The sequence below is a fragment of the Myxine glutinosa genome, chromosome 4 (assembly GCF_964187855.1).
Source record: "Myxine glutinosa chromosome 4, kmMyxGlut1.1, whole genome shotgun sequence".
Lineage (NCBI taxonomy): Eukaryota > Metazoa > Chordata > Myxini > Myxiniformes > Myxinidae > Myxine > Myxine glutinosa.
Window position 1 is genome coordinate 98,369,089 of NC_136264.1, and position 15,491 is coordinate 98,384,579.

The following is a 15,491-nucleotide window of genomic DNA, read 5'->3' on the forward strand; positions in this document are numbered from 1 at the left end:
TTGAATCCAAGCATGCCACGCTTCTCCGCATTGGCCCTCATCCGTGCCTTTTAGGGGTCTTTCAAAAGTTCGTCAAGATAGGAAGCAAACCGTGAAAGATTTTGAGGTTGTTGCTTGCTTGAAAGTTGATAAATTGATTTAGTCCATAAAACCCAGAGATACCAAGAGGGAGAATTGCTTTGCAATACATGTCCCCAACTAATGTGATATTTTAGTTCATTGATAGTCAATATTTGCAAAAAAAATGTATTCCATAATCATTTGGTTTATTGCCAACAACCCAGTGTTAATTTTAGTAATACGCAAACTAATTCATCAAAAAAACAATATTATGAAAACGATATTATTAAGAAACGTAGACTAATAGGTTGTGGCTTGCTAGCAGTTATCAGAAGTGGTTTCTGAAATTATACATCGCTGAATTCTTATTGAGTCATGAATGTCCGCTGAATTTTAGTCACTGCAGTAAAGGCCGAACCAAACTTAACGCTCGACGTAACACCGTAATAATGTCCCAGACATAACACCGTCTTACTAAATCCGTTATACAGAAGGCGAGCTGGCGTCTGGCATTCAGCCCGTCTCCTATGGATATCAGGTAGAGTCACATCTATGGGTTATGTTGTTCAACTGCCATCAACAAAGCAATGGGACGGGTTGAGTGCTGGATGCCGGGATGACGTGCATGTCCGTAGAGGCCTAACCGGGAGCTAAACGTAACACGTGCATGGAAAAGGCCATGGCAGACGGACAGACTGACAAATCTGGCTACTTCACTATATAGATGAAACATATCCGTGTGAAGTACAAAGATAAATAAATGCACAGTATGGTGGGGATACACTATGATTGGCTGAGCCGAGGTGTTATATTTAGGCAAATCAGAATTGAAATCCCCATTACACCGACCGACTTACTTATTGATACATTTTTTGGGCATTTGCCTTATTGAAATCATCTTATTGAGTATTTGTCCTAATGAAAGAACTGCACAAGCTATATAATCCATGGGCATTTCTTTATTAAGGTTAGTAAGGCTTTAAAAAGTAGGATTAATGATTCCAATTAAATACGTCACGAAAGTCTTCCACAGAGCATTTTAATGCTTTGAAACACCTCGTTTTCACCTCAAGACCGAAGCTCACTCGTAAAAACAAATTCGCTGACTTTGGTGGTGTGTAACAAATGTATGATCAACTTTGCAAGTGATTTTAATTCTGCAACTCCATTCTAGCCAATCAGTGACAAGTATACCACTGAGCCAAACAACTCTGAGCTTATTGGCTCCCGCTTGACCGCTTCAGAAGTAGTAGCTCAGCATGACATGCAAATCATGCTAACGTCACATATGTTCCTCGATGACCAATTACAACGTATTGTCGGAATGATTCGCCAGCGAATGAGGAAAAGTAATTATTCCATTATCGCTTTGAAAGGAAGTTCATACTCTTTTTGTTGTTGTTTTTTTCCTTGTGTATAACTGGAGCCAGGTAATGCCAGGAAACTGTAGAAAAAGTACTACAGATAAAAGGTACCTCCATGGTAAGTTTTCCTGGAAAATATGTTCATTTGTAAATATTCCGGGACCACTGTAGGTCACCCTTGACCTTGACTTGATATTCATTCTTGTACACTTCCATTTTTTTAGCTATTGCTAAATTTCCTTGCCTTTCCCATTGGCTGAACATAATACATTTGGCCAACTTGGGTACCCAAGCCTGAGAGAAAGTGTGATGTGGAGCCAATGTTTCAGGAGACAAAGTCGAGAAAAACTTTCCTAAGGACGGCATTCCTTCCGTCCGGCTGGCTTGTTTCCAAGAATGTTGTCCATCTCCGCCACCAGCGCAGCTGTCAACTTAGGAAGCACCTGTGTAGGTCAATCAACAATTTTCAAGTTAACTTCCTGGAAGAAATTTAAATAATTGTGCATTTCGATATATTGGGGAAAATGTTGAGAGAATTGAACAGGAAATTGAAATTTACATCTTTAAATTTACAAATTGAACAAGCAGAATGAAAACAATACGTCTCAGGACCATAATATTTGGTTGATACGCTACCTGTATAGCTCCGAGGTTCTCGATGAGTTGCTCCACCTTGGTAGCCCTCAGGAGCACCGAACTCACACCTTCATTGTGAAGGCACCATGCTAATAGAACCAGACATTGAGCAGGCACCATGCTAATAGAACCAGACATTGAGCAGGCACCATGCTAATAGAACCAGACATTGAGCAGGCACCATGCCAATAGAACCAGACATTGAGCAGGCACCATGCAAATAGAACCAGACATTGAGCATCAGTTGAGACTTTTGACTTCGTGTAATTGTCGCACAATGTAATGATGGCTCTGCATGACATCCATAAAATGAGAACATCGCTTTACTATGGTAAAAAGTTGAGTCTCTGACATCATGCCCGAGGCCCATCATCACATTGTGCACTCCAGCCTTTCAGTGATGCTTTGTGGTTCCTTGAGACGTCCCTGCTGCCTCTTTCCCTCCTCACTGAGCACCTTTTCCTTGAGCCACTGATATCCCTGCATCGAGTGAAGAGTTTAAACGAACAGGTATGACGTATTCATGTCGAAACCCAAATTCCCTTCAGCATCCTTTTTGTAAGTAATGGGAGAAGGTATAACCATTTCCTCTTATTTGCTGTACCAGATCAATAATACTTTTAATTGTACTGGATAGTTCATCACCACCATGCACATCAAGAGCGAGGCTCATGGAAGAGTAAGGATGAACTGACAGTTGGGTAGTGGGGGAACAATTGGGCACAAAAAGGAAGGGAATAAACACCCAGAAAAGGAAGAGAGACACAAGATGGGAGGAAACACTGACACGAACAAGTAAGAGGGGACAAATTTGAAAACACACTCTTTCATAGCAATGCTTCAGATAAAGTTTATCATGGTTGTGATTTCAACACCTAAAGGTGGTTATATGGTTGTGATTTCAAACTTTGCTAACAGTTTTCTGCATTCCCACAGTGATTCTCTTTAAAAATATGATATGTGTGAACCATTAAGTAGGTAAAGTGGTGGCTTTGTTGTGAGGACTCTGGGCTGATATCCCAGTGATTGTGGCTTGAACTCTGATTTAAGCAACATATAAAAAAATACTTTATACGCCTCATACCCATGTTCATGCAAGCCTGTAGTACATGGGCTTATGTTGGGAAACCAAAGTTTGTGGACCGTTTTGCTAGATTCTTTGCAACAAGGCTTAAATCACTCTAAATAGCATATAAAATAAAAAAATTGCTGTTGCCAAATTTTCACGACATCTTCATGGTGGCCATCTTTGATTTCAAGATGGCCACCATTTCGGACCTATTTTGCCTTATATCTCACTTATTAATCAAGGTATCAGCACAAGAATAGTGTCCTTACCCACATTTTCGGGGTCAAGGAAGACAATGGTGATAATCAAATTTCAGCTGGATGGCCAACATCTTTATAATTTCAAGATGGCCGCCATTTTTAATCAAAGTATGAGCAAACATAGCCTAGTGTCTTAGTCTGAGACAATTGATGAAGACTAGTTGTGGTGGCTAGCATCCATCATAGACTTAAGCCTTTTCTGAAAGCAATGCTACAGTTTGTTAATCAGTTTGTTTCATCAAACAACTCCTATAAAAAATCCAAACGACGGGCTCTCTACTGATCAAACACAATGTCATTCCCAATAGGCTGGGCATCAGTGTTGCAGCATTTCTCCAAATCAGCATCACAGTTACACAATTCGGTACAGACTACATTCCTAGCTTTGCATGAACACCTGCGTGAACACAATTTGCTAGGACTCTTTGCAGCTCGTCCACAGCCACAGCGAACAAGTTGGAGAATTGAGGCTGGAGCAATTGCAACCTGCGCCAGGACTGGTCTCAATTCGCCTCCAACAGTTTCCCATCCCAAGGTGTTTGGGTCGATCACAGTTGGATTTAGAGTTAGATCTTGTGCCCACGTGTGTGCTTGCAAATGAGCACGCTGGACCTGCTCTTTCCAGGCACCACCAGTTGGTGTTAGTTTCTCGACTCCCTGATCAGCCTTCAGCTGGCGGAATAGGTGCCATCGTAGTTCAGCAGCACTTCTTATTGTGACACCTTTCGGACATAAGAGGCGACAGAAATACTCTTCACATCCTTCTTGGACAGCATCAGATGGTTTATCACCCTCTCCAAGCTGAGCAATTGCTGACACTACTGTTTGACTACTTTCAGTGAATGCCTTGAAGCAAGTTGTTTTACTCTTGCCCTGAATGTGGCCAGTGGTGTCACAGCCAGTGAGAGCATGCCAATTAACAAGTGCTTTTGCCCTCTGAGCACCAAGCTGTTCATAGATTGGCCTTAGTAAGATTTTCCGACGGTTTTTTCCAGTGCCCATGATAACTGCAGCATCACTTACTAGGTCATCACTTCGACGTAGAGCAAGTAACAACACATCTGTGTCTGGGGAATAGATACTCACAATGAATCCTGTTTTCACAAGTTGCACTGCATGCAAAATCATGAGTGTGTCAGCTTCCTCCTGGCTACTGACCTCTTTAGCAATTTCACATTCAAAATTGCTCTGGACACTTCTCCTTGTCACTGTTACAATCTGCATGGAGGATCTACTGTTGATCAATCTATTTGCCAGGAAGAGTGTCAGTGAATCCTTTGTGACATTACTAGCAAGGAATGACTTGGTGTCCTTGATTTTGGTTTGCTCATCAACAATATAGTTTTTCACTGCCTTGGTCTTGCCTCTACGACGTTCCCTTGTTCCTTCCTTCAATGATGCATCAATTGTGTAATTGTCAAACACAACCCGAAGCTGATCATAAGCACGTCCTCTGCATTCGGCTAGCTGTACATACGCTGTGCCTAGCTCCTTGCAGTTCTGAAATTTCTTGACACTCATTAATTCTTGCAATAGCGCCATTCCATCAACAATTAAGCATGTCCTGGGTCTTTCTTGCACATTCTCAGGGTGTTCTGCAAGTTCTTCAGCATGGTCACTTGAGTTTGTGTCATCACTGGATTTCACAAGACCCTCCAGGAGTGATATGATCTTGCTCTTGTCGGTGGTGGGGTGGACCATTCCATTTGGCTGGAGAAGAGTTCTATTGGTATTGGACAGTTCATGTGCCCCTACCACTTCCTCTAGATCCACTGCTTCCCTCGATGACCTTGCAATGACTAGTAGTCGAGCAAACAGGGATGTCGTCACTTTCAGTGCCACTACCTCACTACCAGTTTTCACCAACAGGTCTTTGCCGACCGAATTCCAAGATGGCAATGTCAATTTGGTCATTGTCGACCACAGGTTTTGGTTTCCCTTTATTCTCTTTTCTACAAATGCACTGTAAGCCTCCTGTCCGAATTTCTCTGCATTAAGAATTCCTTTCTCCACAGCTTTAGGAATCACCTCAATTGCAGCATCTATTGCTGTCCTTCTTGCCTTTTTGCCATGAATGACAGAAGGTTTTTGGCCTTGACCATCGGTAATATCACAACAAATGTTCTCACGGATCTTCTTTAACAGCCTGCCCCTGGTGATGCTGTGATTCTGAATACCATAGTCCCTCATCATGTTACTGTAGACCTCATCAGCCTCAGGTGTTGAGACAAACTGTCCATCATCGATGCAATCCTGTAATTCAGCGAAGAACTCAATTTCAGCTGATACAAATCTCTCTCACTGTCCTAAGTCCCAATCACCACTTCGGTCACCTGCACAATTTTTGCGCTGTGGCATTTGCACGTAGCGACTCCAGTTGGAGGTCAAACAGCTCTTAAGGTAGTAGTAAGGGAAACATATGAAAATCTGTTAACTAAATTGTTACCAAAAATTTTCTTCACCAATATGTTTGTAAAGGTGTGTAATAACATGTGTTAAAATGTTGAAGTTCAACTCCCGTGGGAAACCCAGAAAAAAAGCTGTTGAATTCGGGTACCGAAAAATTATTTTCGAGAATTTTTATTTTTTTTAATCGGCCCTTAAGTAACTTATGAGGGGTCAAATAAGGGTTTTTCATGATTCTGAGTTGATTGTTAACATTTATATTTCACCACAGACACTCCTTTGTGGAAAAATAATTTCTAAATATATCTCATTTTCTACTTTGCAGGACATGGAGTCTAGCAATATGGATGAAGACATTACTCCACCTGTGCTCAATTGCTTAATCTGTGCACGCTCGGATACACCAGCTGAAAGGCTCATACAGGCAACTCCAAAGGGATACTCAACTTTATTGAAACAAGCAGAAACTGTCGAAAATGTTACTGTTGTGGAACGTATGAAGGAGGCTCAAAAGGAAGGAAAACTGAGGTACCACCAGAAGTGTAAAAATGATCTGTACAACAACTTTGTTGCAACCACCAAGAAGTCAGCTCAAGCATCAAAGGCAGAGAAAGAGTCATCAAAGTTGAAGCGAAGACGCACTACTTGTGAGTTCAGTTCATCAACTGGCTGCAGTTCTAGAAGATCACAGTCAGTTGACCTCCTGTATAAGGATGTATGCATTCTTTGCAACCAACCAGCCCAGCTCTACAAAAATAATCCAGCACAAGCTAGAAAGAAATACAGAGTGCCAGATAATTTGACTGCAGATACACTGAAGGCAAGCTTGCTGAAGACAGCACGGAGTCACGGGGATGACTGGGGCACTGAAGTCACTGGACGCCTGGAAGGGATCAACGACTTGGTAGCAGAAGAAACACTGTACCATTTGCGATGCAAACTTATGTTTGCGAGAGGTGACCGTTTGTCCAAGACTGATGAGGAAGGAAAAAGGAAGAGAGGACAGAGGACAGCATGAGGAGCGAGAGGCAGTTTTTATTGAATTCTGCGAATGGTTAGACTCAGAATTAGAGCATGGGGTAATGAACATGGACCAAGTCCATGAAAGGCTGCAGGAGTTTGATCAGTCACCAGAGAAGAGCCTTTCTTATTCAAAGCATTGGCTAAAGATAAAACTTCTAGAGAAATACGAAGACACCTTGTATTTCACACACAGGAAAGAAGGGCAGATGTACTCTGTCTCAAAGATGGCACCGACAATATTCTGCGAGCCCATCATGCTAATCTTGACCATGGAGATGAGAAGACTCAGATCATAAAGACGGCACTCAAGTTCATATCCAATGATATTGCCTTGATTGATTTAGGTCCAAAGTCATACCCCACCACACACAGTATGACTGACATCGATAGTCAGCTGACACTTGTTCCTGCAAGCCTTCAGATGTTCTTGAGACCGATTGTCAAGACAGATGAAAGAGTTGCCGTTTGGGGGCAGAATTTTATTAAGGCCTGTCGACCTCGGTCTGGAATATTGCCACACCAAATGGGGCTTGCCATACAACTTGATCATAGATTTGGGTCAAAATGGATGCTCAACAAGTTCCACCGGTTGGGATACACTGAGTCTTACACGGAGACACAAAACTACAAATACTGCTTCCTTAATAGTAGGAGTGGAGATGATGTTCCAGATACTTCTGGCAATCTTGACACCATTGTGGAGGAAACCGATGAACAGATCAATGATGAGGTTGCGGTTGATGCTGCGCTTGAGGATCAATCAGTGATGACAGCCAAAGTGCCAGCCAGTGAAAGTGAATTGTCAAGTAATGATCAGGTGGTCTTTATGGAGGTTGGGGAAACAAACAATGCAGTCACTCAGTTTGTTGGAGACAATATAGATTTAAACATTGTCTCTATTCATGGAAACACTCCCTTTCACTCAATGGGTTGGATCGAAGTCACCTCTCCGGCACCAGCTTTGCCAGATCCACAGACAACAGCAGCTTTCCCCCGGGTGAAGTTGAAGGCACTCGACAAAGCTAAGATCCTGAGAGGAACTGAAGTAAAGATTATTCCATTTACGAACAGGAAACAGATAGGAACGAACGCGATCATGTTTCTCCCCCTCGCTGAGCTTTCCTCCTCCCTGGCTCATGATCAGCCACTCCTCACTCCAGGTGACACACTCTGGGCAGTGGGGTGGGTGATCAAAGCCAACGATCCTTAGTTCCCACACTCCAACTGGAATGGCTGGATGAAGAGAATCCATGCTAATGATGCAAAGCAGAGCACACAGATCGAGTTCCTCCCAGTTATTGAAGGAGACCCTAATGACCTCAACACCATCTTCACCACTCTGAAAGAGGATCCTTCTACAGAGCATGTCTCTGAACCCCAGTGACTATGGATGGACAATAGGTGTGCATGGGTATGAGCCAGTTCCAACACTGGACCCCACTGCTCCTGAGGAGCTATTGCAGTTCACGAGCTGTAATTGTCATGGAGATTGCAGCAACCGGCGATGCAGCTGCAAGAGGAATGGGGTCACGTGCATCTCGGCCTGTGGAGTCTGTAATGGCATTACATGCAGAAACTGCAGTCATGATGTTGTTGAGTCTGAAGAAGACATAGACAATGACTGTTGAAACTTCTGACATTGTGAATGAGAAATAACTCTTGAGTATTATATATGTATGTGAAATAAAAGCTACTTTGTGTGTAAATGTAAAAGTGAAAATATAAATGTTAACAATCAACTCAGAATCATGAAAAACCCTTATTTGACCCCTCATAAGTTACTTAAGGGCCGATTTTAAAAAATAAAAATTCTCGAAAATAATTTTTCGGTACCCGAATTCAACAGCTTTTTTTCTGGGTTTCCCACGGGAGTTGAACTTCAACATTTTAACACATGTTATTACACACCTTTACAAACATATTGGTGAAGAAATTTTTTGGTAACAATTTAGTTAACAGATTTGTGAAATATCTCATAAAATGCCCTTACTATAGGTTATGTCCCTTGCAAGAAAATCTCCCTCAACGAGAAAGTCCACAAGGTTGAGTTTCCAGACACTGTTGTCACTGTTTTCCACAATCTGTTTAACTGACCTACCAATATCTTTGCTTCTACACTCACAGCGTATCTCTTCTGTCCCGGTCTTTTTGTCCTGTTTCACAGTCTGACAGAAAAAGCACATATTCCGGCAGAATGATGGTACTGTCGACCGTGTCTGCCTTTCTGCTGGTGCTGAACAGGAGGCTTCCTCTGGAATAGGAGTTGTTGATGGTCTTCCTCGTTTCTTACCTCCGGTCAGAACACGAGTGTCCATTTGACTTGTGGCTTGTTCATATCGTCCTTTATCACGTTCAATATGCTGTATATGTGTCAGCATACCGTAACAGCTCCGATGCCATAATGCTTTTCTTGACATCAGATCACCAGCGGATAAGCCTTGCAGTCTCTGATTTATGGCCACATATGTCGGATTCCTGTATGTATCTCGTTTGGTGAGATTTCGCAAAAATGTCTCATATGTATCAGTATCTGCCTGTGGTGTGCTTAAAGGCTCAAGCACTTTCCTTTTTATGTATTTCTTCCCTTGGCATAGCAAACAAAGACTGAAGTCAATGGGCTTCTTTTTAGCAGCAGGTTCCTCTGGCGTGGTCATGATGCCGGCAGTCGTTCTTCCTCCACAGTTATCCAAGAATGCAACTTCTCAAGGTCGTCTGCTGCACATCTAAAAAGAATAAAGATTGTTAAAAAGTCATCCAACACAGTTTCAGGAATATTATTTGACTAAAACTAGATGTACGGTAGCTTGATTCTTTAGATAATATTTGGGTGTGGATCTGGCAGAAGAACTCCCCTGTCCCCCCACCTCCTATCCACCCCCTCCCAATCCAATCCTAACCATTATCTAAAAATGTAAGTACCTGTGAGTAAAAGTAAATAGATTCAATACCAGGACATTTATATTTAAACCTGATATACATGAAAACCTTTTAAAGTATGGCTTTGACCTGGAGTTTGGGCAAAACTAGCTTAAAAAATGGTGGCCATCTTGAAATTATAAAGATGTTGGCCATCCAGCTGAAATTTGATTATTACCATTGTCTTCCTTGACCCCGAAAATGTGGGTAAGGACACTATTCTTGTGCTGATACCTTGATTAATAAGTGAGATATAAGGCAAAATAGGTCCGAAATGGTGGCCATCTTGAAATCCAAGATGGCCGCCATGAAGATGTCGTGAAAATTTGGCAACAGCAATTTATTTTATTTTATATGCTATTTAGAGTGATTTAAGCCTAGTTGCCAAGAATCTAGCAAAACGGTCCACAAATATACATAAGCCCATGTACTACTGGTGTTGGCTTAGCGGTTAAGGTGCCGGCTTGGGATCCTGGGTTCAAATCCCAGTCGATCGCTGAGTTAATGCCAGGGGGGTTGACTCAGCCTATCATCTTTCCAAGGTTGACAAATTGAGTACCAGCTCACTGGTAATTCACTGTGTGTTGCAAGAAGTGAGTAACAGAGTTGGTGGCAGGAAGGGTCTGATTTTTGCCTCTTATTTGCAATTGATAATAATATTTATTCATATAATATATGTTTATTATTTATTTATTTATAATTATTATTTATTATTTATATAATAATATTTTATTATTATTATAATACTTATATAATATATTATTATTATTATTATTATTATTATTATTTATTTATAATAATATTATTGTATTATTATTATTTATAATTATTGTTTATTTATTATTATATTGTTTATAATTATTATTTTATATTGTTTTATATTGTTATTTTATATTGTTTATAATTATTATTGTTTATTATTTATATAATATTTATTTATAATATATTATTGAGATAATAATATTGATAATAATATTCTTATTTGCAATTTGCCTAATAGCGTACAGCAGGATATGCCTCCCAATGGTTTATGCCAGATGGCTGTAAAACATTGCTTCAAAAGGGGACCATGGTGCCCAAAAAGGCCAACCCCTGCTCTGTGGGGGAAAAATGGCCTCTAAAGACGGTTCCTATATGCATGTTCATTCAGGACAAGTATGAGGCAATCAAGGTGGTCAAAAAGAGAAAATGACCTTTCAAGCTCAGGCTCATTTATAAGCAGTTTGAGTAAGAGGAGGTGTAGACATGTAGACATGTGGACATCAATCTCACAGCACAAAAGCACCTCTGAAAGCATGCTTTTTAAGAATATCATGTAACATAAGGAGGGGTCACAGATGACCCCCTCCCAAGACCGCAAGCAACGTTGTGTCGGAATTGTGGTCACAGATGACCCCCTCCCAAGACCGCTAGCAATGTTGTGTGGGAATCATGGTCACAGACGACCCCCTCCCAAGACCGCAAGCAACGTTGTGTGGGAATCATGGTCACAGATGACCCCCTCCCAAGACCGCAAGCAATGTTGTGTGGGAATCGTGGTCAGAGATGACCCCCTCCCAAGACCGCAAGCAATGTTGTGTGGGAATCGTGGTCACAGATGACCCCCTCCCAAGAACGCAAGCAATGTTGTGTGGGAATCATGGTCACAGACGACCCCCTCCCAAGACCGCAAGCAACGTTGTGTGGGAATCATGGTCACAGATGACCCCCTCCCAAGACAGCAAGCAATGTTGTGTGGGAATCGTGGTCACAGATGACCCCCTCCCAAGAACGCAAGCAACGTTGTGTGGGAATCGTGGTCAGAGATGACCCCCTCCCAAGACCGCAAGCAATGTTGTGTGGGAATCCTGGTCACAGACGACCCCCTCCCAAGACCGCAAGCAACGTTGTGTGGAAATCATGGTCACAGATGACCCCCTCCCAAGACCGCAAGCAATGTTGTGTGGGAATCGTGGTCACAGATGACCCCCTCCCAAGAACGCAAGCAACGTTGTGTGGGAATCGTGGTCACAGATGACCCCCTCCCAAGAACGCAAGCAATGTTGTGTGGGAATCGTGGTCACAGATGACGCCCCTCCCAAGAACGCAAGCAACGTTGTGTGGGAATCGTGGTCAGAGATGACCCCCTCCCAAGACCGCAAGCAATGTTGTGTGGCAATCGTACATGCCGAGGTCATTCTCCTCGAACATGGCCGTCGAAGGCTGATTTTGACATGTAACACCGCAAGTCGAGTTTGTGCATGATGTAGCAAGCGTGTCTACCCATGTTCGTTATCAGGATTACAATGAACCCAATTTAATCCTCCAGGGACTACCAATCACCGAAACATTTTCGCAGGATGGATAGCAGGCAGCTCCACACAGGACTTAGGGGGGAAATAAAAACTTAGCACAAGACAGCACAAACGAAAATTGCGGACACAATGAACGAGACTCTAGAGAGTTCATGCGACACATTAACCCATGCAGTCTTGAGAAACTGAGAAACAAGGACATGTATGAGTTCTGGAAGCGGCAGATTTGATTGGTTGTGATGTGATGACCTAAAAAGCAGTAATATTTTCTCAAAATACTGCTGAACAGTACTTAGACAAATGAACAGCTTTTCACTTCATGGGGTGATAAATAGCTACACTTTACAGACAGTGAAACTCAAACCCCCTAAGGGACCATGTACACTAAAACCGGGCGAGATAGAAAATGATTAGGCAGGCATGAAACTGCCACGTCTCCAAAGTACCAGCAGCGAGCGAACAGCAGGATATGCCTTGAGTTTTGCCAGCCACGCATACGACAGGAGAGCATCTCTCCTTCAGACTGTCTCACTCTGTGCTTCTCAGACTCAGCAGCGAGAGAGCACGCCACCTCATGCACCTCTTGCACCCCTGAAGGGATCCACGACATCCCTCCTTACCGATCATGGGCTGCCTCACACCTAGTGACAGCATCGCGATCCAATCAGTGGAGTCGATCCTGACCCTATTGGTGCCGTGGACATTGAGTAGTGCAGTCCAATTCTGTGCCTCCTTTCTCGTTGCTAATCAAGAGTACTGAAGGTTAAAAACCGTCTTGCAGTGGCAGACAAAAAACAGGACGACTGTCCCTATCCACATGTCCTCAATACAAGGAGAAAAGTCCTATACTCTATGGGGTAAAAACGGTGGTCTATATCTCAATTCAAATATGACCCGACCTTCCACACTATATGCGCAAGGTGTGTGAAGGGAATAAATTGGGGAGAAAATATTGCAGAAAAATAATGGAAGAGGGATGGACAAGGAAAAAAGATGCAGGATGTTAGGAGAAGATAGCTGTAAAAGGCAAGGTGGGAAGGTGGAGGTGTGGAAGCATGCGAGATGGGGGAAGGAGGGCAAGGCGGGGGAGACTAAAATCACGCCGATGGCAATAATGTTGTGTATTTGCTCCTGTGCGAAATAAATTGAGATATTTCTCAAATAAATATTATTAATACAATGGATTAATATTTAATAAGGATTCCCCTTTTGGGAAAAGTAGGTGAAAGATACTCTCTGTTCCCTCCAGAACACCCCCCCCCCCCCCCAACCACCCTGTATGACCTCATTGGTCCTGATCACATGTTCCTGAATGTCTGCAGCAAAAGTCCCTCTGATTGATGGTTGTTAGCACAGTACATTCAATGAAATGAAAGAGGAGGATATATATAAATATATATAGAAGGGTGACAGCTCGTCCCACCTTTCATGCCAGGGGCATTTGCCCCACCTTACTCTGAGCAAGAAAGAGCAGGAATACAAAGCCCTCTTTATCATTCATTTGTGCTTTTGGGTGGAATGGATATATTCATGGGGTTCCAAAGATGATTGCTCTCTTAAGGTTTTGGGCAAAGCTAAATAAAAACCAAAGGTTGTCCTCGGACGCACCTTGAGAGAAGCCCGGGAGTCTTCCGGTATGCGATGATCATATTTCCCTGTCAATAACCCACAGGCTAGTGGGGACCACGTGATGGCCCCGATGCCTGCACCAGGAAGTAAACAACCCTTTTCTCATTACCCAGGCAAGACTCGGTTCAAAAGGTACAATAAAGATTTAAATCAGTGCCATGAATACAAAAGAATCCCTTCATCAAGTTTACATTTTCAGTGTGCTTCTTTCCCTGATATCGTTTCTATTTTTCTTTCAACATGGCAGTCAGGCAAGTGTGACCTCACCGATTTTGTGGTAAAGTTCAGGCAGCTGCAACTCGACTTTGTCTCGATGGAATAGGTTGTACTCTGTTTGCTCGCACACAGGCGGGATCAGGCTGAACTGCCGTGCAACTGAGTAGGCCTCCTGCTAACAGCCAAGAAATCAAATGTGGGCACGTACGCACCACCTTGTGTGGCACACATCTGAGGAGGGAAGCGTTGCCGAGGACGGGACCTGCATTATGGAGTACAATTGAGTAAGTTATTTACAAAAAGAAAAAGTTGATGTGTGACAAACAAGTGTAAATATTTAACAATTTTTATCTAAGTACATCTGATGTGTTTTCTTCTCTCCTTCCCTTTGCCTCAGATGGATTGGCTCTAACAGAAGGCACGGCCTATAAACTCAACCTTTCCATCAACAAATGTAATAAAAGCAAATTATGGTCCGAAGCATGAAACCAAGAAGCTCCTCTGTATCAACCATGTCTTCCAAGAAAGACTGAATTATAAATCCACAACTAACGCAAAACAAGTCAGACTCTCCAGGGATGACTTTTCAACTTGAATGCAGCCGGTTCTGTCGGATCTCGGAAGTTAAGGAGAATCGAACTCGGCTATTACTGAGATGGGAGCCCGGGTGTTGTCGTCAAATGCAGGATAGCTCAATTCGTAACCTGCTTATGTTGAGCTGTCTGATCTTGATTTTGAGGTGTGTGTGTGTGTGTGTGTGTGTGTGTGTGTGTGTGTGTGTGTGTGTATGTGTGTGTGTGTGTATATGTTTATATATTTCATATATATATATATATATATATATATATATATATATATATATATATATATATATATATATATATATATATATATATACAGACTTGGCATTTAATATGGAATTTTTTTTTCTTCTTGACGGGTTTAATTTCTGAACTCAGTATATCAATCTGGTGAGTTTCTTTTACGCTTCGGTGGTTTCTTTGTTGAAAGAACCATGTCACTGATTGTCTTTCGCAGCAAGAAGTCAATACAGGATTATATCACAGGTGGCGTGACAAAATGTACGGACAGGTACATTTGACGATTGGCTTCACAGTCGGGTAAAAAAGGGTTGTTGTGTTCTGTATTAGTGGAAAACAACTGCTGCACGTCTACAAAAGATATTGCCGCTTCCCCTGGAGATGGTCCGTCAACTCAACAATGCTGTTTGTCATGGAGTGGTGGCTTTACGAAATTACGGCATGAAACAGCGTGCTATTGCTTGGGAGTATGGCATCAATCAAGGTCAGGTGTCAAAGATCCTGAAACGAAATGCTCAGAGGGGTGTCCCTACTCCAATACCGAGGCCAGGACGTCCCCGCAGAAGCACAAGGAGGGATGATCGCCATCTGCACCGGTTAGTCCGCAATGGCCGTACCAAGTCAGCTAATCGGCTTGGGGATGAGTGGCAGCAACTGACAAATGTGCCTGTATCCAGAAGGCTAGTCAACCAACGACTGGTTCAAGCAGGCTATCGTGCCAGGCGTCGCCTGAGAAAGCCACGTCTGACCAGACAACACCGCCAGCGCCGATTGCAGTGGGCCAGAGAGCACCGTCA

At 42.7% G+C, this 15,491-nt stretch overlaps 1 protein-coding gene across 1 annotated transcript; it reads right to left on the reverse strand.

Moving 5' to 3' along the window:
* Positions 1-1,777: 1,777 nt before the first annotated feature.
* On the reverse strand, positions 1,778-14,387 carry LOC144891634 (voltage-gated potassium channel subunit beta-2-like). Its single transcript, XM_078775284.1, is given in 7 exon segments — positions 1,778-1,867; positions 2,061-2,149; positions 2,420-2,540; positions 13,637-13,731; positions 13,925-14,048; positions 14,086-14,135; positions 14,324-14,387. Coding segments are annotated over 7 exon segments (633 nt in total).
* Between the last annotated feature and the right edge of the window lie 1,104 nt (positions 14,388-15,491).